This window comes from Labrus bergylta, chromosome 3 (genome assembly GCF_963930695.1).
Source record: "Labrus bergylta chromosome 3, fLabBer1.1, whole genome shotgun sequence".
In the NCBI taxonomy this organism is placed as follows: Eukaryota; Metazoa; Chordata; class Actinopteri; order Labriformes; family Labridae; genus Labrus; species Labrus bergylta.
This window is the reverse complement of record NC_089197.1, coordinates 29693898-29719875: the sequence shown is the minus strand read 5'-3', so window position 1 is coordinate 29719875 and position 25978 is coordinate 29693898. Positions and strand designations below refer to the sequence as shown.

Genomic DNA, 25978 nt, shown 5'->3' with positions numbered 1-25978 from the left:
TTTCCTACTCTAACCTCTACAATAAAGGCATAGAGAGTAGAAAATATATATGAAGAAGGTGCCTTGTGACAAATCTAGCAACATATTGTCTCCTCTAAAAGAAGCTTCATGTAGATATCTGGAGTGACCATTTGCTGGATATTGGTACGAACACTTAATCCAGATTTTTAAAGACAATGACATTACGCAAACTGGTTCTGCAATCTGAGTTTGCCACTGCAATTTGCGTTCAATGTCTGACTAACTAAGACAGCAGCTCATTACGTGGTTAGCTCCTGTCTGTTTGCAAAGGAGAGCTCATAGGTGGATTTCAGCAGTGGGATTTCTATGAGATCACTCGGCTCAAAGAAGAAATGATAATGTTGTGTTGCTGTGGTCTGTGGTCTGTCAGTGATGTCATGACGGATGTGTTTTGTTCACCCTGACATCACTTTTGGGTGTGGTTACAGGTGCCACAGAGCTACCTTGTTACTCTAACCATAAGTCCCCCATGTATACATTATACTGTTTTGAAAAGTCTGTGGGGCCATTGTTTTGGGTTGGAGGACTACTGAAAACAGTGTTTTCACTGCGGTAGAATATGCCCTTTTCCACTCTTTCCGCTCATAATACAGCATTAAGTCTTACTAAACCCTTTACTGGTCTATATATTACATAGCCATGTAGATACCTCCTCCCATATCCTTCTCCTTGACTTCTAACTTCTCTCTGCTATACTGTTATATGGTATAGTGTGACATCATCTGGGACTTTAGAAATTCAAATATGCTGGACATTTCAATGACATTGAAAGCACCAAACAAAGGCTGCCCATTCCTGTTAATATGTTCAAGACTTATGAGAAAATGATGAGCATGATATGCCAATACATCTGTTGCATCTTGTTAAAACTTTCACAATCCTCTATTTCTGGCTTAGGTAATGTTTTTTCTCCTGATTTATTTGCATCTTGGGTGTGTGTTGTTCTTATTATGTATTTAGTGAAGCTTCTTATCCTGCTTTGTCGGTGTCAAACAGGCCAAGACGCTAAGGGTGGGAAATCCATCTCAAAAATATTCCTTGACCGAAACATTTCTGTTTTAATATACATGCCATCTTTTCCTTGGCTTCTCTTTAAAGCCATTTTTAGATTTTTCATTTGCTAGCCATTTGTTATAAAATGTCATTCCCTGCAGTATATGCACATACGTGCACATTATTAGTGTGGGGCCTGTCAACACTTTCTATGCGTTTCTATGTTCTTATAACCTTGTAATGCTGGGAATATACCATACAATAGATGTATAGTAATATTATGCACTTCATAAACTAACCTTTTGAGTTCCCTTGGTTACAGCACCAGATCAACCAATGGATCCAATCTGCAGACTTCAGGACCAGGGAAAATCAATATTCTCTGAATACAGTTTGCTTAAAATAAAGTGTTTTCAAACTAGTTAGGAAAGAGTGATAGAAGATCATTAAATAGGTTTTAATTAAAAATTTCAGTTAACCTTTTTATATTTACATTTTTCCTTATCTGTGTTACTGACAGGTGTCGAATCTTGCACTTGACATAATGTAGCTAGAAAACAGTGATTTGACGAGCACATCAGGCAGTGTTGACATACTTTGAATCAATTCGACTGGTGCTCTCGACAATCATTTTGAAAACTGACGGCAAAGGTTTCACGTTGGTACGACGTAGAGGTCAAGGTACTTGCTGCCTTGCATTATCAAGCAATCCAAAGAGAGCTGTACGTAATGGAAACAATTCAAAATAAGTCACAAAGTCAGTAAAGTTGCAGTCATGATCCCTGTTCTCCATTATGCTGAGACCACGCTTCTTAGATCTCCATCTACTTCCACCTGACATTTCTGCCATTTACAGAGTGAACTTCATTGTATAATATTACAGCAACTATTCAGAAGTGAAAACAAAAGTTAGCCTGAGCAAAATGTCTATTGCAGCATGACCATCCTTTGCATTGTAAAACTGTGTGTGTTCCCAACTACAGTATGCACTGTTGGTCAAAGGTTAAACGATACGAATGCTGGATATACTGTACTTTTATATTGGGGACTTTGGATTAGCCATATTTGGATTTTAAATACAAAAGAATGTTTTAGTTTAAATCTGGAATGTAATGTAAATCTGAGGTGTCTCAGGTCTAGGGCAGGGGTCATCAACTACATTTGCACAAAGGCCAGCTTTTTTCTTGATAGACACCGTGGGGTCTGGTCTAGGGCCTGCTGTCATTTTGCAGTGTTTTAAAGCATGATGCATTTTAACTGAAGTGCATTTGGAGTATGACAATCATACTGTGATGCAGATAGTCGTTGTATTAGGCAGAATGTTTTACCTGTTTTTGGTTGGACTGCTTGTAACTCTAGCTTTTGATGTTGTCATTTCAATTGACTTCAGTGCTGCAATTTTTCAAAACTTGTTGTACTATTCTAGCCTGTGGGAGTGGGTGGATGAGTATGTCCACACAGAGCTTTTCTCTCTATATCACTTTCCTGTCCACTTAAAAAATGTTATCTCAACACAAAAGAGAAACTTTTCAGAATGATTTCCAGTTTATAGATTTGTAAAATGTTGGCTTTTTTTCAGTGTGTAATGAAAAAAATGCCAAATAAGGGTCAGGCTTGTATTGTAGTAATTTAGGAAACATAGCTTTAATGCATTGATCATTTTAAAATGGCTATAGAGACGAAAGCAAAAACAAGGAAGACAAGATGAGATTTGGACCTTTTTCATTTGTTGTGAGACATTTACCTGGAACAAGTTATTTCACACAAATATAGCGCTTTGCAGATCATTGTTTGGTCCTAATCTCAAAATTTCTGTTGATGGTTTGTCAGAATTTGCACACGTGACAACTACTACCTTATGGTTGGTGTTGGAGGATTTGAATGCCTCACATTTTCTCAGTCTGTGCCAGGTTGTACTTGAGCATCAAGTGTTTCTAAACTTTACCCAAAGTGTTCGTTCCCCTTCACTTCTTTTCTTTGCTTCTTTTCCCTGCTTCTCTCTCTCTCTCTCTCTCTCTCTCTCTCTCTCTCTCTCTCTATTTCTCTGCGATGCTGTTAAGTGTGACATTGTTTGGAACTGTAGGCAACCTGATCGTTTCTCAATTTTTGACACCCTTGCGGCTCTCCCATCAAAGGCTGTTTATTCCTGTTAATGTGCGCAGCACATCTGAGAACATGATGAGTGGTTATTACCACAGCTGTAAGAGAGCCTCTGATGACAGCTTCCAACCATTTCCATCAGTATCTTTATCTTAATCCATGCTGCCTCCAAATCTCCTATGAGTATTATTTAACATATTTGTACTTAAACTTTCAGTATTTTCAGTGTATTTGTAACAGACTGCTGTGAATCAGAAGAGCCTTTGCGTGTTAAAGGTCCCATATTATGCTTTTTCTGGTGCAAGTGTCCTGTGCATGTTTAGGCACATCTATTTGCAAAAAGTCTGTGGAAACACGGCTTCTCCTACGTCCTCCTGTTAGCTGTAGCATTAGCCACATGTAACGCTCGGTTCTAGCCCCCCTTGATAAAAATTTGTCAGTCCGACGTCATTGTCAGTGTGAGATCACTGATCTAAGCCCATTGGCTCGTTGTGGCAAGCCCTGCAGCTCATGTTGAAATTTCTGAGACGCGTGCTGAGCAACTGACCAATAACGACAGAGCGGATCAGCAGACCAATCAGAGCAGACTTGGACCACGTGGGTTCTAACAGTGTGGGCTCAGCAGAGTGTAGCTGACAGACTCAGAGCGTAGAGGGAGCAAGGAGGAGCAGTACATGAAAACAGACATGTTTTTCGGACTTTAGCTATTGTGAACGTACTCAAGTAGATACATAGATTAAATATACGAAACCCAAAAAGGGCATAATATGGGCTCTTTAAATTTACAGCGCTAGGCAACATTTTTGGCATTAATGCAACCCAATGTCAGGCAACTATCCTTCCTAAGCCTGCATTTGAACTTTTTTAAGAGTGTTTTCACACATGGACTGTTTGGAGAAGTTGTCCTGAAACAAGGGGTGTTTTCCCCTTTGCCTGGTTCTTTTGGACATGTGTGAACACAGCAATCGCACGCTAATGTTTCATTTTTAAAATAAAAGATACCCGCAGTCGAGTCCACATCCACACATCGGAGAACAACATGGAGAACATGACAGTTACTTTGTGGCTTATTTTGAGCCATTTTAGTCAGATACAGCCAGAACACTCTGGATTTCTCCATAATAAAGGCTTTCAACGTTGTATACCTGCTTGCTTGTGCCTACGTATGAACTGCACCGTGCTGAAGCACACCTCTCCAAAGTGTGCCAAAGCCAAAGAAGTGTACTGTACTTGAGCATGGTTCGGCTCGCTCACACTGGTGAAGTGTGCTTAGGCACGGTACGGATTGCCAGTGTGACCGCGCCCTAAGTGATTCCAAAAGTGAGCTCCGGGACCGGGGGCTTTGTTCATGACGGGGGGGGGGCGGCAAGGCTTGACAAAAACAATGCACACTGTGTCTTTACTGCTAACAAAGCATGGCAAACTTTGTAAGAGCACTTGCATGTAAATGTAAAACTGAAAATAAACTTCATAATCCCCAATTTAGTTTCATGTTTCAGTATTACTTTTAATTGCTTTCTCTTTAAAAACTGCTTGTTTGTTTTTTTCAGTCTGTTCAGTGCTTTTAGTTGCCTATGTCTGAGAGAAATTCTGAAAATATATACATTTGTTATCAGAGAGCGTGAACGGCAGTGTGTTCAGTGTATGTCAGTATATGTTGCTGTGTATGGTGAGGGGTGGGTGGCGGCTTGAAAATATTTTCCAGGGCAAGTGGGGGCTGGCAGAAGAGGTTTGGAAACCACTGGGTTGACTAATCACTCTTCAATAGAAGTAGCAGGCTATAAGCAGCAGCAGTAGTAGTAGTGGTATTAGTGGTAATAAAGCGTCAACCTCAGGTGTTGAAAAATGAAGCGAATGCGGAAGTGCAAAATCGTGCATGTCGTCGAAGGTTATCTTGAGGCTGGCTCCAAGAGCATACTCACATACTCACCCTGTTAACAATGCCAGTCTTTACAGTAGAGATAATATCTTTACAGCGTGGTACAAAAAACAATATTGGTCTGATGAATTATTGTCCTCAGTGGCACACACTGTACGAGGGCTGGATCTTTTTATAACACATCTTATGTCTGATTTAATGAATGACAAGAGTTATCCATAGTTAGGTGCATAGCTGACCTGATTGAATGGACTAAACGATACATCCATCCTTATCTCCAGCTCTCAGCCTGTCGTTAGGTTGACTGAAAGTTAGGCTGAGACAGGATTTCCAGCAGGGCGGCTGCCACTGTAAAACCGGCAGGGCAATGAAACCCCCCCTCTTGTTCATGTGCTGATTTACAAGTTTGTTAAATTCTGTATTTTTGTGAATGGTGTCAAACATTTTAATTGTGTAATTGTGTTGGTATTTTATCTACAGAAGGAGGCCTAAAGTGCGAGTGGTACGCATGGCATTTGTTTACCTATGCAGTGGCAAAAGGAGGCTGTGACTTAATGGAGTATAGACAGCCCCGTGTTAATGTGTGCTTTGGCTCACTTTAAAATATTGCAGTGTGAACACAAAGCGACCCCAGGGAAAAATGCAATGATCTATCAATTTATCATCTGAATCGAAACAAAGCACATGAGAGGTACTGTGGGTGTGAAAACTTACCTTAGATTGAAAGTGGTGGTTGAGAGTAGTGCAGTGTTAAGTTTTCATTTTCAGTATGGACGATGCTTACATATTCTAGAGTTATGTTTTATTGTGGTTTGCATGCATGACTGTTTCTGACATATTTAGTTGTGATGATCACAGTTAAAAAACTTTTTTTTTTATGCTGTCATTTACTGCTGAGCAACGTGGTGCTTCCCTGTTTGTGCCGCTCATGCCCAACTCTAAAAAGAAAGGAGGGGGAATCCAGGTGGCTCGCTCATTATCTCCTCTCTTCATTAACTCCAGTAAGTAATTGTGCATTTATTTTCAGCAGCCATATAAGCCTGTGTCAGTCTGACAACTTCGGGGCAAGGAACAATGATTGGAGTTACTTTATTTATTATATTGTACTTTCAATCGTTGTTGACTTGCGAAGTGTGAACTGGACACAAGTCTACAGTTATCTGAGGATGTAATTAGAAGACCCACCACCTCCACAAGTAACCCTGTGTTCGTGAAAAAGTGTGAATGAGCATTTGTACTTCAGCACTAATGTGTTTGCATCAATCTGCAATGACTTATTGGCCAATACTTTTGGCTGTGGTGTTTCTGAGCAACTGTTGCTATTTTTGATATTGTTGGAACAAAGATTATATGCATGAACAACATGACATTGAGAGTAGCACCACCTATCAAGTTTTAGCTTGAGGAAGCCGACAGGTTTAAGCTACAACTTGTTAATCAAGTGTTAAGCACACTGTCAAGTTTTTCTGAATATTATCTTTAAATCACAGAAATCTGAGAATCTGGAAAGCAGCAGAAGTTAGATTTAAGTTAAGAAGATACAAGTTAAGATACCAAGTCACAGTATTCTGTACAGTTTTTACCACTTTTTCAAACCCTCTGTGGAGTTTATCTCCAGTCCTGCTGTTGTATGAACAGTATTTGGTGGCATTAAAGTCAATGTATGAAAGCATTCGTATCAGATATTAAAGGGATACTTCACCCGTTGAAACATGAATCTGTAACATTGGGTCATATATGTAGCAGAAATGTTAAATACATTTTGAAGTTGGTGCCTTCTTGGCCGAGAAAAGTCAGAAAGTGTCTTTTTGGCTCATGTGGATGAAAGGTACCAAATCCCAGAATACACAGCATCGCCGGCAATATAGCCGCGAGTTGCTGCTGACAGGCCGGTTTTGTTTCTCGGCTGCTGTGGCCAGCGACAGTCCCGTCTCGCTGCTATATTTATATTTTTTCGCCATTATCAGCTTTCTCCATAGAGCCTGTTAGCATAGCTTCCAAGCAATATGGCGGACGTTAAGTTTTGATTCTGGGAGTGAGTTCCCACCCACTGATCTGTGATTGGTCTGTAGCTTCAGTGGTCAAAAATATGAGGAACTAGCGTTGTAGTTTCACCCCGCTAACCACAACAGTTTCCAATGATGCAAAATGATGATTTTTGCGTCACTGGAAGTTCCTTTTCAGACTCAGAAATACAAAGATTTCCCATCTCAGGGGAAAATGAGGGCGAGATGCACGACCATTCAAAAATACTACCAGGTTTCTAATGATACAAAGATTAATGCAAATGATTGAAGTATCCCTTTAAGTATGTATTTTAACCTTTAAAATTATTATAATTTTGAACAACTTCCGGCTCAGACATTTAACCTCAGGTCCTTTCAGCAACATCTGAATTACAAATCAAGATGAATGCAATTAAAATGACTAATGATGCAATCTCATTACTGGGTTATTCACACAAACAATGTGTCTTCAGTCAACTTTATAAGTGTAAGACTTGTAAGATGTGTAAGACAATATCCTATCATAACTAGAGATCTCTGGTTAAACCTCTGTTTTAAATCCCTTTAATCATTTAATGGGACACTTTTTTTTTTCTTCATCAGACCCTGCAGCTCACCTTAGCTCTCTCTGGCGTCTTATCTTTCTTCTGCAGGGAATAAGCCCTTATCATAAACCTGACATATGTCTCAAAATGTAATTTTTGAAAGATTTGACAGTCCTTAGCAATGTCTCACATAATGATCCGACACGAACATTTTTTTGCAGTATGTTTAAATATATGTTAAGATCAGGAGCTCATCTGTTGGGAAACATGTGCTTAGTCAGTCTTTTGGAGATCTGTTTTAAAACAGTTTGGCATGTGTACACCATGAACATTCTGACTAAAGGATGCCATCCCATAGTAGAGAGAAAAACTTGAGATTTGAAACTTATCCTCTGGGGATCATGATATTCACTGCAAATATCAGTGGTATCAGCATAAGTTTTATCAGTAATAATAAAGGCAGGTATGTAATCTGCAGTTTTGACATCTGCATGACTGGCATTATTTGTTAATCCAAAAGTGATTGCTTAATTTCTGTAATTGTAACTTAAATCTGACGAGATAAATCTGTGCTACTTTAAGTATAACTAGGAAGCAAACATGCCTTGAGTTGCTCAACTATAAGGCATGTTTTTTTTAAATTGCCTAAGGCCCTTCAAATTTCAACCAGAATGTGAAGAATTTGAAATGTTTTAACTCTGTTGGTGTTTTCATACATGTAGCTCCTGAATAGTTTCTGAGAATTGTCAGAGTGGGCTGCATGTGTGAAAGCAAACAGCCACATTTTTCACCTTGACTTTATCTGGACTTTTTCCTGTCAGTCTATTAGTAAAATGGTTGTGTGTAGTCTGGCTGAGCTTATGTGTGAACACAGCAGGAAATATTCAGGGTAAATCATTGCGAGCAAACAGGCAGCAATAATGACGTGTATCACGACACGAGTGTGCGACTGGTGCGATTGTCGTGCATGTAAATGAAACTACTTCATACTCTTTTCTGCTCATCAGTTTTTTCTTCTTCACTCGTTAGTTGATATTGTGAAAACATCCAATTACATGTAGCATTCATACAAAGGCAGAATAGTGTCAAACTCTGTCGCTTCATCTGCCATGTCATGTCTTACCTTCTGAGACCCGTCAGAGAAAACTTCATGCCGTGAAGGACACATGCAATAAGTAACTAAAGAAGATTTAAGGGACAGCTTTTTTTAATAGTCACAGTTAACTTTTTTGCCGTTCAAATTTATTATAAAGTTAACTTTAACTTGTACTATAGTATAGAAAAACAAATACATTTGTATGTACAGCATGTGTCTTCTTTTTGTCTAATTGCATGTCTCCCTGTGTGCTTCCCTCAGGTGGAGCGGATTGTGGACAAGAGGCGGAACAAGAAGGGTAAGTGGGAATACCTGATCAGGTGGAAAGGTTATGGAAGTAAGGAGGATACATGGGAGCCAGAGCACCACCTTCTGCACTGCGAGGAATTTATTGACCAGTTCAACAGCTTGAAACTGCACTCACACAAACAACCCAAAGTTTCGACCAAAAGTCGTCAGGAACCCATCATTGACAGCCACCAACCAGCCACAGAAAACTCCAGAGCTCGGTCTGAGGCCAGAAAGAAAAGGACTTTTGGCCCAGCTGTTGGGGTCAGAGTAGGATCTGTTCTAGGGATCAGTGGTGCCGGTTCAGGACCCACTCAGAGGCATAAGAAAGTGGCTGCAGGACCTGGGAAACATACTTTAGGAGACAGAATAAGCAAAGCCATGACGTACAAAGCTCCTTCTCAGGCTGGACCTCACTATGTCCCTCCATTAAGGGTTTCTCATAACGGTCTCCAGAATGGACAGATGGAGCCTCTCATTTACAGACCAGCAGCAAGGTCACATCGACTGCCCATGGACAGAGTGGATGGAGAACTAGGAGACATGGATAAGAATGGACAACAGTTCACCACTGAGCTAGGTAAGTTGAAAATTGAAGGAAGATGATCATTGGAAGATATGGATACCATTGTTTGATAGCTAAGGTTCTGGGTTGCTAACAGAAGTAAGAAAACTCTTACAAAATTTTACGTTGACATAATTGAGTAAATAACTACCCTTCTTTTGGAGCAAAACCAAATCTTCTGAAAGAGCCTCAGTCTATTGCTAATCTTGCAGCTGAATACGGTTTATGACAAAAGGACCATTCCATCCCATTCATATAATAATAATAATAATAATAATAATAATAATAATAATAATGATAATAATAATTTTACAGTGATGTGTCTGTTTTCTCAAAATAAATCTCGACATATCTTGGCTACATTATCAAACTTTTGATGTAATTCGGAAGGCTTATCATCCTTCTAATTGGTCACCTAAGTGGGTGCGTGAAGAATTCACCCCAAGCACCATATCCTCTTGTACAGAATTGTGTTGGATACAAGAAATAACAATGATTTGCAGAGTTGGCCCGAACAGAACAGTAGCAGGCACCTCTTTTCAACTCAGGCTCTTATTGGCTATTAAAGGCTGGGATTGGGAACAATGAATAAAACGTCAGAGTTACACTGGCAGTTTGATCCATTGCAGTTGAAAACAAATAAATCATTACAGAAAATACAGAAAATAGAGCGTTGGCAGATACAGTGGTGGCAAAGTTAAAGAAATGTGTGGAACTTTGTGGATGTAATGTGGTTAAATCTTTCATTGGATTTGGATCATGTGGACCCATGCTGATACAGCAGGACCGTTTTTGTTGAATTTTATGATTAGGGACAGGACGGTAAATCTTCAAAAGTCAGAAGACAGTAAAAATCTTTGTTTCTTTGCTAGCTGTTTGATGGCTTACCATTTTGTCTTACTTGAAAGTAACCAGTGTTTGATTCAAACCTTGGCCCTTGGACCTTTGCTCTGGCAGACCAATCACTGCTTTATGATGGAAAATGTATAATTGTGCTTGTATTTTAGCTTGTAATTTTTCCATGAAATGTCATCGTTTTCAGCAAGTGTGTGATATTGCAAAAGTAAAGACTTTTTTAATGTGAATTCACATGCTCAACCAGCATTACGTTACTTCATTTGGGGTTAAAAATAAATTTGGGGACTTAAAAAAATATGAAATTCTGCTGCCAGATTTTTTAAATGTATCAAGATAAATTATCTTCCTGTAACCTTCACTGGCTACTTGTGAGTTTTAGAATCTATTTAAGATCTGAGTAATTTTTTTTAAACCTTTAAACGGCCAGGCCAGACCCACAACTGTGATTTGCTAACTCCCTTTGGGCCTGACCGCTGTCTGAGATCCTACAGCAGGGGCTTACATGTGGTTCCTTAAACTCGTCTGGTGACAAAAGGGGACCTTGCCTTTGCAGTACGGGCCCCACAGCTGTAGAACTCCTCGCTTGGAGAATCTATAGACAGCGACTCTGTATCCTCTCTTTTAAAACACTTTTTATCTTTGGAAGATAAAGTTAGGGGAAACAAAATGCCATTCCAGGCTGATCATCAGATGATGAACCATCTATGTGTACTTAAACTGTTTCCAAATGACTCTGGCTGGTTGTGCTGCATTTGTTTTATTAGGCATGCTTTCATACAGGCCCATGATAGATCTGTGATAAGCTAAAAATTGCTAATGGATTTATTCAGCAGTGCAGCTGTATCTGCTTGTGTCTAATTGAAAAAGAACTGGAGTGTGACTTCCTCTTCATGAATATGAATTATACAGGTACTAGAAAGTTCCAAATATACAAGGAAGCTATGCACATAGAGGTGTTTCTGTTTAGGTATCCTGTCCTTATCTTTATTATGGGGTTTATAAAATCCCTTTTCCATTATGAGTATTTCCTCTTATATGATAGAGTATGTGTCTTATAAAGATAAATATAGTAAATAAGCAGGCAGACTTTTATACTGTAGAGACTTGTGCTGACACACAGCTCTTTAACACAGCTCTTTTTGTGTGGCTCTTTACTACAGGAGTAGCTGATAACACCTTTGAGTTTCAATCCGGGGTCACAGTCCAGGGCTTGCACCACTGTAGTTAATTATTACATGTGTATTCAAAATGGCATATCAACAACCTAGAATTTTATTTTATTTTATATTAATGACACATACATATAAGGATTAAATGTACATTTTGTTTGTCCTTTCTTGTCATTCATCGTACCTGTTATAAGATTGCAGATTACAGCGCTGTAGAGAGAGAGTTTACAAAATATGCACATATTGGTATGTATGTCATAAATGTGTTGTGCTTACTTTCTGTGTACGTTATTGATCAGCTCCCCTCTTAGTCAGTCATGCTATACAATGTATTTAACTAATATTGGTCGGTTGGTTATTGGTTGGTAACTAAAGTTCAGCATAAAATCAGGTCTTCAGACATTCAAAACTGCATAAAAATGGATGAGGCCTCTATGGAAGAATTATCAGAAACAACAAATCTGAGCTCACTTTTGTTGATGTGATGCCGTTTTGGATCCTAGACTGATTTAAATAAGACTACCTAGCTCACCTCTTTTTTTTCACTGCTACCTTCATCCAAAGCAATGAAAGAGGCTGTCTTTTTTGTATTTGATTGGAACAGGAAAGGTTCACTCAAGGGTATGTAATTTAAAAATGAAAAGACCTAGCTGTTTAGAAGAAAGTTGTAGGTAAATAAGTGCTTGTATAGCAACATCAAGAAGGTGTCAGGGGTATTTAAATGCCTGTTTGATTGACATTTTCTGTATTATAATATTCCTTTCAAGTCTTTTTCAGTGTAGAAAAGAATTACCAACAAACCATTTTTTCTATTGCATATGATCCAACTTTCTTGAGCATTGGAAAACCTGCAGCAGCATGAAAAAAAGTATTTCCATTTATTTTTGGAGCAAATACAGGAGGTTGAAGATGATTTTCACCATATTGATTGAGGTGTAAGCATTTTTGTTCAATTCAGCTGCTAATGCAGACAGCACATCTTTCCAAAAACCTGAACCACTGTCAGTGAGGTTAAAGCTTTAACTCCCTGTCCTTCAAAAACTGTTAGAAATCCAATCTACCAGGCCAATGTCTTTCTTCAACCTTAGAATTGAATAAGAACAGACCATATTTTACATTGCATATACAATTCTGTTGGATCGAAGAACTAGCCCAGAAGTATCAACTGTTGGGTCTTAGAGACAACGAGGCATGATGCATTGTAAACTAAACAAGCATAGAGAGAAGGAAACAAATACAAGCATGAACTTAAGTTTAAGTTTCACAAAAACTCAACATTTATCAGATCCTGTCAAAAATTGGTGAGATTGTCATAGCAACAATGGATTACCTTTTTAGTGTTCTTCTTAAAATGAGATTAGTAAAAAAACACACCCAGGTTCCTGGTTTTTTTGTCTGATATTTATTGACCAAGGACCAGAAAATGAGTAAATACAAGGATTATGACTTTCTTTTTCAGTTCCTGTGCCAAAATTTAAGTATTGTCGGTAATTAAGTTCAGAAGATTGGCTGACACAGTTTTTGATACCATTTATACAACTATTGCGGCTGGAGAGGTTTGGGGCTTTAGAGTTTTCTAGCAGATAAAGCTGTTTGTTGTCAGTGTATTGCAGGGATAGAATAAAATTGATCCCAGTATGAAGCCCTGAGGGACTCCAAAATTTACTGTGGAGTGATGCCTGTTCCCCAATAAAAAACAAAACAGATTTTGTTCAATTGGAGCGAACCCCCTTCCCAATCAGAATTTGGTGGTCAACTGTATCGAATGAAATTCGGTAGTACAAGGATGCAGCATAAAGCAGTATCAACCATTCTCAGAAAGTCATTTGTCACAACGAGGAGTATCAGGAAGTGTTTTTGTCTAAAACCAGATTTAAATTGTTCATTAATTCTATTTTGCTAAAAGAAGAAAAAGAGTTGTATGGATGTAGGCTTATTAAGAAGGAGTTTAAAACAAAAGAAGATCTGATAATTATTGAGAATAACCAAGAGACAGTCACATCCCTTACTTTACAGAAAGATTCAAGCGTCAGTTGATCTACAGGAATATCTTTAAAACAGATACAGGGCCTGTGGGGCAATTAGGATGCAGAATGGTCATAATAATTTTTAAAGACTTGCTTAGACTTATTAAAAAACCATAGTTTTCTTAGCACTGATAAATGTACAGGATTTAAAAGGTTCACAGTGTTGAATAGAGCTTTTGGCCTGTGCTAATATGTAGGAATTAAAAGAAAGAAAAGTTGGCCCTCACGTTTCTCATCTGTGATTCAAAGACGTCATCAACTCTTTCATTGGGTGATTTGTGCCTGAAGGCTAATTTTCCTCCACCTCCATTCCACCTTTCTGCTTTTTATATAGTGACGAATGTAATGATTCATGCAGGGTCAGAATCCTCTACTAAGTTAAATGTTTGTGTTAGGTACAACAGAATCAATAGTGGATGTGCAGATTAAGTTAAAGGCATTCATCAATATGTCTGTGGGGCATGACCTCACACTGAATGAAAATGATGAATCAGTTTCTACATTGTACATACAAGAGTTTATTCTGTAAGACAGGAAATGACAGAAATTAGTCAATACGTGCATTGATTTATTTTTTTAATCAATTAGAACTCCCTGTGCTTCAAGCGGTGCTGTTAGCCTGAGCTCACAACCAATAAGACATTACACTCCAGACAGACTGTCCACTTTTCCTCATCAGATATGCAAATATATATTTAACTACATCAAATTAAGCTATATATAGTATGTTATCATAAGCCTGTTTCAAGAATAGCAAGTCATTCCCAGGGTCTTTAAAATGCCTCTGGTTTAACCATATCATCGAAACCTCTGGTTTGGATAATTCACTGATCAAATGATGAACATGAAAATCAGTGTTTATTTGTCCATTTCAAAGTGAAATTACATTTATTAGAGACGCTTTAAAAGGTCCTTCTGAAGCACTGAATGTGAGAGCGATTTCTTCTTCCAATTTCGTTTTAGTTGTGCAATGACAATAAAGATATTCTGATTTGGATTCTGAGTTCCAAACAGACATTACTTTGAATACCATGTAATACCAGGCAGCTGTGGCTCAGTGGTAGAGTTGGTCGTCTCTTATTCTGAAGGTTGGTGATCGATCCCCAGCTGCTTCAGTCCACATGGAAGTCTCCCTGGGTGAGACACTGAACCCAAAATTACTCCCAGCATTATCATTGGCATGTTAATGCATATGGATGGGATTAATTATTACTATATGTATTTAACACTTTATTTAAGTTTTCTTTAAATGTTGTTTCTATCATGGATGTGATTTAATTACCAGTCTAAATAGCAGGTGTCTAATATCTACCTAAGCAAAAGAAAACAGACTGACATGTTTTGTCATCCCGCTCTGTGTCAGGATCCCCTCTGGCCAATGGAAAGATGCATCTTCACAGCTCAGTGAAGAGGAAGTTGGCTGAGGAGAAAGGCTACGTGTTTGACAAGCGGCTAAGGTACAATGTACGACAGAACGAGAGCAACTGTCGATTCAGAGACATTGTGGTCAGGAAGGAGGAAGGCTTCACGCACGTCCTGCTGTCCAGCCAAACGACAGACAACAACGCTCTGACACCAGAGGTTAGAATGAAAATGTCCACACAACCCTGTTTAAATGCATACAAACGGCAAGTATTTACTTTTCATTTGTGGCTGTCCTTTTGTCCTTTATGTTTCAGGTGTATATCGATAGATTGAGACCTACATTTAATTATGTAACTCTGTGTCCCAGTAGACATGGAGCTGTGTTTGGGGAAGAATGAAATAGAAAAGTTTCCTCATTAACTGATGCCCTGGAGCTATGCACTAACTCCAGAGCTGCTCCAGGGGAGCTTTTCAGGAGACAACTTTCAAAAACTGTGGTTTTATATGACAACCGGCAGGTTTGACTATGTTTAGTTTTAGCTTCATTAATCTTACAAAGGGCAATGCTGAAAAAGTCCTTGTATACTCAAGCATTAAAGGTTAGGAAATAGCTCTCGGGCTCTGTCTTTAACGAGTTTTTTTTAAAACTTCCACCTGCCAGACCAGGTTTCAACAAGTAGATTAATTAGGGGTATACATATAATCCAGCGTTTTGCCATCTGTTGTTATAGCAGCAAAATGTCAGCTGAACTATGCAGCAGGTTTGTAAAAGAGAGCATTACATATTTATACTCAGAGAGACTTTAGGATTATTTCAAAGAAATCAATGTGGCAACTGTGGAAAAGCTATATGAAGAACATTTTCTACTTTTTTTAATCATTTATTTTCTTCAGTTTACACGTGTTTATACTAGATCAGCTTTTTATTGATCATGTGTTCTTACATAAAACCAGTTTGAGCCACATAATTAGACTCTATTTTTAGGGCAAGCTTTTTTGATTGCTCTGTGATACTTTAACAGAGTCTCTGTACTGGCATGTAGGGTAAACTACATAATCTGTCATGCCGTGTTTGATGGCTTTTCACAGTTTTTCTTCACTCTTCCTAGCAATTTGGTGATCACTTGATATCTTGATGACAGTCACATTCCACTATATAATCAGCCTTCTATAGTGGCAGAAAAAAACTAAAATGATTGTAATCCCTCACACTGATTGGCAGATGTATGGTGTCTATCAAAATCTTTAACTTTAACATCTGTCACTAAACATTTTATGCAGAAGCATTGTGTTGGTGTTAATGTTTCCTCTGTCATAATGATGCTACCTTTCATGAGCCAAAATGACAGTTATGATAGTTTGATAGTATGGGGATGTGTCCGTCTGCAGCACTGAACGTGGTTTAATGGTTCTCTGCTTTAATGCTGCAGCCTCTTGCATTGTGATGATCCACTTGTAGAATTGACCACCTGCAGGAAAGAACCAGCCTGTGATTGGTTGCTCATTTTCACACTCCAATCAACAACAAGCTGCTCCTCTCAAAGTTCCCCCCTGGATGCAGTCAGCAGCTTGCCTTCACAGATCAGTAGATGCTTTTCCCAGCCGCATCTTTGAATGTCACTTTTGGACTCTTTGGACAGGCTTTTGTGACATTTTGTAGCATTCAGTTTTATTTTCTGAAGACGTATTCATGAACTAGAATGTTTCTGTTTAAACTATTTGTTTTTTAAGATTTCTGAAAGTCAATTTGTTAAGGGGATTATCCCTTAATGCAGAAGAAAAAAGACGAGAAATCATCAAGATTATCCTGCATATTTACTTTCCACAAATGATGTTGACTCTGCAAATAAACTGCAGAGGCCATATCACATTTGTTCTACTTTTATAGAAAAATTAAAAGGTCTGATCAAACTTTTTCAGTTGTGACCTTTAGTGAGTTGATCAGTTGTGAATAAATGAAAAAGAGTTTCTTCTGTACTCTTATTACAGCTTCTTCATTAATATACTCTAAAAGCGAGTTAAGCCTCAGATAATGTCACAATGATAGTCATCCACCTCTGGCCCATGAATCTAAGCAAACAGGTTTTTCCTCCCCTCAGATTGAAGGATTGTGGGATGTGTCTCAGATCTTCCACAGAGGGAGGTTCTGGCTTTGATACATCGCCCTCATGTGAACGGCAGCCTGCACTTCACAGACACTGAAGTAGCCTTAACTGTGTGCGCACATGTGTGCGTACTTTCATGTGTGACAGTAAGCCCGTAAGCTGTGGGCTTATCAAACAGCTGTGATAGCTCATTTTCTGTCTCTGAGTCTTTGAAGCTACAGTACAGGAACAAGAGAGTCTGCCCATGTGCTTGCTGAATGGCTTTGGCTGAGAAAATCTTCGAAAATATCCCTGCGCATTTTTCATCCAAACACTCAGAGCCTGATTTAAGTGAGAAAGTCCCCGAGCTGTTAGCTGCTACTGCCTCTGTCACCTTTCTTCTCATCACTGTAGCTTTCTGTGTCTGTTCTTTTCAAATCAACATCCTGTGTTCTTTTCAAGCAACACAATGAATACAAAATCCTATATCATGTTATGTCAACAAAGAAGCCCCTACATTTTTACTTTATGGGGAAAGACTGCAGAAGATGCCTAGATCTTTATCACGCTCATTAGCATCTGTACAGTAGAGCTCTGTAGAGAAACACTTATGTAGGCCTGATGCAACCCAGCACATGTGGTAATGGAATTAACATAAAACGAGACGTTTTAAGTCATTTTCTCACTCAAAGCGACAGTGAGGAACTTCATTTTGTGTCTTTATTTTAGCGACCCTTGTGGACAAAGCAGGATGTCTTATCTATTTGCTGATCTGGTCCTTCTGGTAAAAAAAAAAATCTCATCCTGCTTTCTTGTAACTGTAACTGCTAAGCTCTGCAGAAGAAAATGTAAACAAAGCCTGTATCCGCAGTGTGCTGTGAATCCCTTTATCTTGACACTGGCCTGGTGACAAAGGTGACAGGCATTGGAAATACTTGCATAGAATTTGTCAATCTTCTTGCTAGTTCCCCGGTTGCTATATATTAATTTTAATCTGTTACATAGTCAGTTACAAACTCTTTAAATCAGCTTTAAACCGAACCAAAAAAAATGTGACATAAAAAGTGTCAAGGGGAATCAGTATATAAAATATCCAAAAGCTACTAACCCAACTTACATAAAGGCTACTAAAAAGGAAGTCGAACCTAAAGTTCCTGCCTCCATCCCCCAAAAAATAAAATGTAACTGCACCCTTGCATCTCTAGCTGATACAGAAATACAAAGTTGAACGTTGTGTGCCTGATTAAAACTAACCCAGGCCAAGTCCCAGCTAAGTCACCAGTACCTCAGCCTAATTCAGAAACTGTTGGACTGACAAACTAATAGTTGTGCTCAAAAACTACAGCATTTAAACCATAGCACACACTGTCAATACCAGAGGCACCACAACTGTGGAGCTAGCCTTCTTGAACAGATTGTGTCCTTGTGATTGGTTGGGTTGATACATTGCCACAACAATCAGAAGCATTGATCTGGCAGCTACTGGTGGGCGTGCCCTGACCTGGAGGGACACATAAGCTTGTCCTCATTTTAAGGGCTGCATCCTTTTGAGTGTGCATTTGAAGGCCGATTAGGTCACAGCGGTGCATTGAAGGCTGTCCAATTTCGAAGCCTCCTTCATATGCAGTCTGCAAATTCGTCCTCCCCCCCCCTCCCTTGGCCAACAAAGGATCACAAAGGCTTGTTTATTTTGAACATATTCCAGTGTTTAAAGTCTAGAAATTAAGAACAGTGGCCTGGTCTTCATAATTCTACATGTGGATGAATTGTTTGGTGATAATAATCAAGCTATTTTCTACCAGTTAGTTCCGGTGCAGCTTCTGAGGTTGCTAGGCGACAGGGGCGGCACATAGAAATGACAGGTTAAGGGTGGGGGGGCAGCTGGTGACCCAAACGGGAACTCCGACCGAACTATTTAAGTTTGGTCTGAGTGGTTGAAGGTTGGGTCCTTCATAGGCTGCTTGCTTCAAAGGATGCTACACCATGCTGTCAATAAAAGCACAGGCAAAAAAAAAAAAAAAGATTACATTTAAAATTGATAGAAAGTGTAAGTGGATCAAAAATGTTTGTGTTTGCATTTTCTGAATTCAAACTTGACAGTAATGTGACTTCGATTGTCAAAGATCTTTCCAGAAATCTAGATTGAATGTCTTTTAGAGTAACTACTGAGAGTCTGTGGAGCAGTGAGTGGGTGTACGAGGAAGTGTTTTGAAGTATAGCCTCAGAAAAGGGGAATTTCCATACTGCTTTCAGAAATCAAAAAATGCCTACAGGAAAATACAAAATAGATAAAAATAAAAAAATTATGTTTAGCTCACAACATCAAAAGGCATCTAGAAACTGAGGCGAACTGAAAACAGCCTGTCAAACCTGTTCGATTTTCAAAATGATTGATTGACTTTTACCCACACCTACAGGCGGTGTTTTCATTTCCAGGGAGCTGATGCTGCCTGTTACCGGTCTCTTTGTTGTGGATACCACCTGTGTTTGTCTGCAAATGTCCTCGAGGCCTCTGCTCGCTGCACATGAATGTCACTTAGACGGCACTCTTCTTCCTCCCTGTTTCACAGACTGGAACCAGCATCTGCCCGTCTCTGCTTCCTGCTTCTAATAATAATAATAATAATAATAAATAATTGGCTGGTGAGGAAACACACCACCAAGCATCATGTCATAATAATCTAGTCTAGACTTTTTGGGACATACGTTCTACAAACTAGAGGTCAATGCCACATACTTACTATTTGAATCTATCACTGCTTCATGATTTCAATAATACAACCTCACTGACACGTTCAAAGGACAAGTTTCTGTTGACCCTTTGAAAGTTTGCATTGACCTTAAGGTAGTATGCATGAAAGGATTGAATGCTCTTACAGCTTTAACAAATTAAAACATAGCAGACTGAAGATATCAACTGTTTCTGTAAAGTTGCTTGTCTAGTGTTGTCAGCATTGTACATATATAAGTAAATATTCCTGTCTTCCCAGTGTATGTCTTTATCTCTAAGCAAAAAAATCACTCAGGATGTCAAGCCTTTCTCCAAGGATTCAGAATCTATTTATCTTCTTCAATCTCTCCTCATGTGTCAGGTGAGTTATAATGTAATAAATGTCTCTTTCTCTTCTTCAGATTATGAAGGAAGTGTGTCGAGCTCTCGGTAATGCAGCTGCAGATGACAGCAAATTATTGTTGCTCAGCTCCGTGGGGACTGTTTTCTGCAGCGGCCTGGAGCCGTCGTACCTGATAGGGCGTCTGTCTACCGACCGCAGGAAAGAGAGCAGCCGCATCGCAGATGCCGTACGGTAAAGAGAAATCTGTCCTCTTTAAACATGAATCTCTTCTCACTTGTTGTCAGAGTTGACTGAGTTGGGACTAATCGTTCTGTGACCCCTTCAGGGACTTTGTGTTGGCATTCATCCACTTCAAGAAACCCATTGTGGTGGCAATAAACGGGCCTGCTCTGGGCTTGGGGGCCTCCATCCTGCCTCTGTGTGACGTGGTGTGGGCCAGTGAGAGGGCCTGGTTCCAAACTCCATGTGCAGCCCTCCATCTCACCCCCTCTGGATGCTCCTCTTACACCTTTCCTCAGATCCTTGGTGTAGCTCTGGTGTGTACCAGATATCAAAGCAGATATTACTTGATTTGATCCGTTTTCTTGATGAGTGCTTGATAACTCTACTGCATGACTTCTTTGCACTTGTACTTTGTCATTTTACTTATTTTTCTCCACAATGGCAGGCAAACGAGATGCTGTTCTGTGGAAGAAAACTCACAGCACAGGAAGCATGCAGTCGAGGTCTGGTGTCACAGGTCTTCTGGCCAACCACATTTAACCAAGAGGTGATGCTGCGTGTGAAGGAAATGGCGTCATGCAATGCAGTGGTAGGTTCTCATCTAGAACACAAAGAGAGTAAAAATCTAAGTTGTACAATAATTAAACTGGATAAAAACACAATACTTGACCCTACCACTCAGTGATTGTTGGGGATTCTTTCTTTAAAAATTAAAAGTGATGAAGACAATGTGAAGGTACGAATAATTGTGAAAATAAGATTAAAGAAGTTGCCGAAAGATAATGGTAGAGAGAAATGTTTGTATGATGTATTTCTCTTAGATATTTATGACATATACTTGAAGCTCGTTTTGGGAGTAAAATAATTGCTCAAATAATATTACCATAAATCAAATAGGTTTAAATAATGTACTGATACTCGGCTTACAAAAAGTGATATTTATTGAGCTTTGTAGTTAACTGATTTTCCCTGTGTCTTCACATTCATTTTCCATATGGATATAGTGTATAAGATACCGGCCAATAATATTTGTATGACCCATCCAAGATGCTGGTCTGCATGGCCTACGTTGAGGAAAAAACATAAATTTCAAATCAGCTGGCAGAATCTCAGGATTAACAGCCATGTTTTACAAAAAGTACAAATGTACACTTGTAGATTCATCCTTTCTTAATACTTGTTGATATTCTTACAACTTGATATAACATTACCAAATAATGATTTGACATTTGTGTTTGTGTGTTTGAAAGGTTTTGGAAGAATCCAAATGCCTGGTGAGGAGTATCGTCATGTCAGTGTTGGAGGATGTGAATGAGAAAGAGTGCCAGATGTTGAAGCAGCTCTGGTGCTCAACCAAAGGACTAGAGGCGCTCTTTAGTTACCTGCATAACAAAACGTCTGAGAAGTAACCATTGATGCCCAGAAAAAGAATGTCCACAAGGGTTATCCACAGAAGGACATCCAGGATGAATGTGCTGTGATCTTAAACTGAAGAAAAAGGTTAATTTAAGGTCTTTGTTTCCATCCATCAGCAGAGGAATTATCTGAGATTCTGTTTGATTACACGCATACCAACAATTCCTTCATGATCATATTTGCAACGTTTTTTTTCAGACCCTTAACTGTCCATTTGTGTATTCTCTTGGAGACAAAAAGCAAAGGTCCAAGTGTGCATTGCTTAAATGATCACTGAAGAAGGTTATTCAGGGAGGTACAGAGAGTTTCTGTACATGTAAGACATGTATGTGTCTATGAAATCAATGTATGAGTCTATGAAATCAATGTATGAGTCTATGAAATCAATGTATGTATGATAGAACATGATAACTCCACAATAATATATCAGATATATTTATTTCAAGAGTCTATAGGGGAGTTTCTGTCTGTATATAAGATGCATTTATTCAGGACTTTCTTGGGTTGCTTATTGTTTGAAGTGTAAGCCAAAGTTTGCATGAGGACACAGTTTCCTGCTCTTTACATGCACGTTCATTCCTCTAGCCATAAACTCGTATATGTGCTCATGTGATTCTATGGTTTCCCAGAAAATACAAGAAATCTCTGGAAAAGTCAGAGGGAATGGATTCATTTTTCCTACTGTGAAGCCTTTATTCGACAGTGTATCATCAGTACCTATCATTATTATAATCACCATACATTAGCTTCTGGGCCATGAAATTAAGATGAATGCTCTTGTACTAGGGTACTAATGAGTCCGTCTGGTGGATAAGTAAATTAAATATCATCCTCATACTGTCCACATCCATCTGTCTTTACTTAATCTCACATGCAGAAACAAGTTTAATTAGATTTTTATTTATACAAATTAAGTCTGATTGAGGTCAGGGTTTTTCCTTCAATTGGGATGGGGGGCTGAGTAAAATGCACTTGTTTTTTTTTTTCTTACAAATCTGATAAGTGGAAATGAAAAACACTGGAAGTCTCATGCACATGTTAGCACTAAATATACATGAATACAAAATGACTGTAGAAGATTGAATGAACGGGCGTCATGTATCACATGGAAGGATTAGCGATGGATTTTTTTATTTTTTTTTATCCAGTTTAGCTTGAGCTAAATGTAGTCGCGTTACATGCAGTACTATAGGGGTTATGACAAACATGGCTTCCACTTATAACCGCAGATCGTTATTGTGCGACATGGGTGATTGTTTTGTTGATTTAAAAAAAAGTTGATTGTGACTACAAAATGTGTAAATGATCTATATTGTGGATATGCAACATGTCATGTAGCTGGAGTCAACTTTGTCCTTTTACTGCATGTGACGATTTAAGATTTCAAGACCTATTTTTAATGCCATGTGTAGATAATATTAAGGCTTCTATTTTGGTTTACCAACAAAAAAAAATGTAGGTGTGTGAAAACTGTTCGTAAACAGATATTTGTCCGGTTTTGCAGTCGTACACATGCAGTACAGTATGATATACTAATGATGTAGACTGTTTGTGACACAGCTTGCATGTAATATACTGTACAGATAAATGTGTCGCCTGTCCGGATACCTTGTACTGCCGGGTATGTTTTTGTACCAACATTGTAAGTATTGTTAGAAATTGTGCAGTTTATTTTTGTATTTATTTTGAGATAACTGTTTGGATGTGCAGTGCCATGTGTGGTTTCTTTTGCTCCAGAAGCACCGACTCTCTAAATGTGATGTCTATATTATCCCAATTTAAACTTGCATAAAAAGAAACACTGATCATTTATCAATTCATAATTTAAAAAACAGAATATCCAAACACTGTTTCCACTTGAATATTTAATTTCAATTGAAATAATTCTATTATTATTTCAACCATTTTAGACTTAATGCTCTACTGGTGTGCTTAATTATTATCAGTTATCAATTTTATTTATAGCCATAGCAGATTAATTTCTGATACTGATAAATGATTTGATTAAGCAGACCAGTCACTTTGTCTGAGGCTGGTGAAATAAAACATTTAAAGCCTCACACTGCATCAGAATTTTCCCACAACCTTAAATCAAAAAGGGTCCCTACATTGACCTTTCTGTTATTCTCCCTCACCTGCAGGATGATAATCATTTATTTTCACACGTCTTGCTTGGCTAAAGGGCCCCATGCAGTGTGGAGAACTACCTGTTTGATGTGGTCACTGTGCAGAATCACTGAATGCAGATCATTTATGTTCACTGAGCATAATCACACAGATACCTTGTATATTTATTAATTAATTTATTCTAAAGGTTAACATAGTTTGCTTTAATTTTCAGTGTGTCGTCGTGTGTGAGATATAAAATTATTTACCTAAAATTAAATGTTTTGAACTCCTTTCTCTCTGAGGCATCTGATCAAAATTCCCAACAAAGCATGAATTTAAATGTGTCATTAGTTATTCGTTAATAACAAAGAAAGTACCCCCATTTCTATATTTATAAGAATATAATACAAATGACTGTTTTTTGACACTTTATTTTGGAGGTTTTTTTTCTTTTCATCAAATTCATCCCTTGTGTGTATTTCATTATTTGTTTTTTTTCTTTCCCCATATGGTCTCATAGCCCACCTTAGGGTGCCTTACTGTTTAAATATCTGTCGGAGATGGATCCATGTGTTGTGATGGGTAGAGTAAGCTGCTACAATAAACAAACTGTACTTCCAAAATGTATGTTGTCTTGAACATTTCTTGTTACTCCGTTTTGTCTCTAGTGTTCTATTAATTACAGTTCAGATTCCCAACATGGGGCACGTTATTTTTACTGCTAGCAAACATGGCAAGTGATGTGAGAGGACTTCCAGGTAAATGTTAGGCTGATAATGTCTACACCAGACCTCATAAATCAGAAAGTTTCATGTTACAGTATCACTTTTAATTGATTCCTCTATGAAACAGGGATGTTTGAGACGAATTCTTCAACAAATGTAGGATTGTTTGAGCATGGAGCCTTACTGGCCGTGTGTTGAGTGTATCTAGATGTGTCTGGCAAGGGAGGGGGGGCTTGAAATGATTTTCATCTGCCAAAAGGGGGCTCGTGGGAAAAGTTTGGGAATCACTGATGTAGGTTTGCAAAGCGAGGAGCAATACTTGAAATGAGAAGCTGTAGCCCTCCACTGTTGTTGTTGTTGTGTTGAAGATGGCATGCAAATGCTGCCGGGAAATCAAGAGATGATTCAGTGATGTAATGACGTGGCTCTTTTGCTGCCCATGGGAAAGCAAGCCGGTTCTTAGAGGGTTGGCAAGGTGAACCAGCATTAGAACTAGCACCAGCCCCTGGTTCACTTTGGTTGAAAAGAGGTATGAGATAACTACATTTGGAACTAGGAAGCAAACATTTACTAAATTATTTTTATCTAAAGGAATACAATCAGAAAAGTATAAGAGCACATGTTTAATTCACATCTTTTTACAAGGAGCTCTGAAAACCTACAGCAATGTTATAAAAGGATTATTTAGATATTTAAGAACTGAACTTCAGGGTAAATTCTGATTCATTTGTCGGTCACATCTCTCAGTGCTGTTGACTTTGTTGACAGACTAGCGAGATCTAGAGAGATACTCATGTTAGTCTGAGGAACTAAGGATACTTGTGCATAGGTAAAATAGGCCTGCAACAAGCAACGACTGGTGTTGAAACATGAAAAAAAAGTCCAAAAAAAAGTGACAAACTACTTTTAGAAAAAACACCCTCTATGCTAAAGAGAATCAAAAACTTGAATGTCCAGCCAACACTGATTCTGAGCCTGCATTTCATAGTTTTTCACAAGGCAAACAAAGGCTCAGGTGTCGTTCCCTGAGCTCAATGTGAACTTTCAGTCACGAGTGTGAGGTTATCAACTTATAGAAGCCAGTGGTCAGCCAATGAAATATCCAGAGGGTCAACCAGAGACCAAAGAGAGAGAGGTTGCATTACCAATTGTTAACATGTGAAAGAAGCTTCCCATTCAGGCCACATGATGAAACCTTAACCAGCTCTCGTCACTTAACGTAAACCATGAGAAGCTGTTAGGTCTGAATTATTAATGGACCTCTGAGCTTATATTCTCTTTACATCGTGATACGGGTTTCTATAGGAATCTACATCATATACTGTCGACTTATTCAATACCTCTTTGATGCCTACAACACACTGAAAGTGTTATTTTTGTTGAAGTTTACAGACTGCCATCAGCAGGCAGGGTTCAATAAATGTGAATTAAGTGTG

The 25978-nt window shown here is 38.6% G+C and overlaps 1 protein-coding gene across 1 annotated transcript in view; it reads left to right on the top strand.

Moving 5' to 3' along the window:
* LOC110000896 (chromodomain protein, Y-like) overlaps positions 1-24444 on the top strand; it is a 30583-nt gene extending 6139 nt beyond the window's left edge. Inside the window, exons 2-7 of the mRNA XM_020656301.3 lie at positions 8902-9508; positions 14911-15128; positions 20129-20301; positions 20396-20606; positions 20738-20881; positions 21543-24444. Of these exons, the coding sequence (XP_020511957.1) occupies positions 8902-9508; positions 14911-15128; positions 20129-20301; positions 20396-20606; positions 20738-20881; positions 21543-21701 (1512 nt within the window). The 3' untranslated portion in view covers positions 21702-24444. The remainder of the gene's footprint in view (positions 1-8901; positions 9509-14910; positions 15129-20128; positions 20302-20395; positions 20607-20737; positions 20882-21542) is intronic.
* The last annotated feature ends 1534 nt before the right edge of the window (positions 24445-25978 follow it).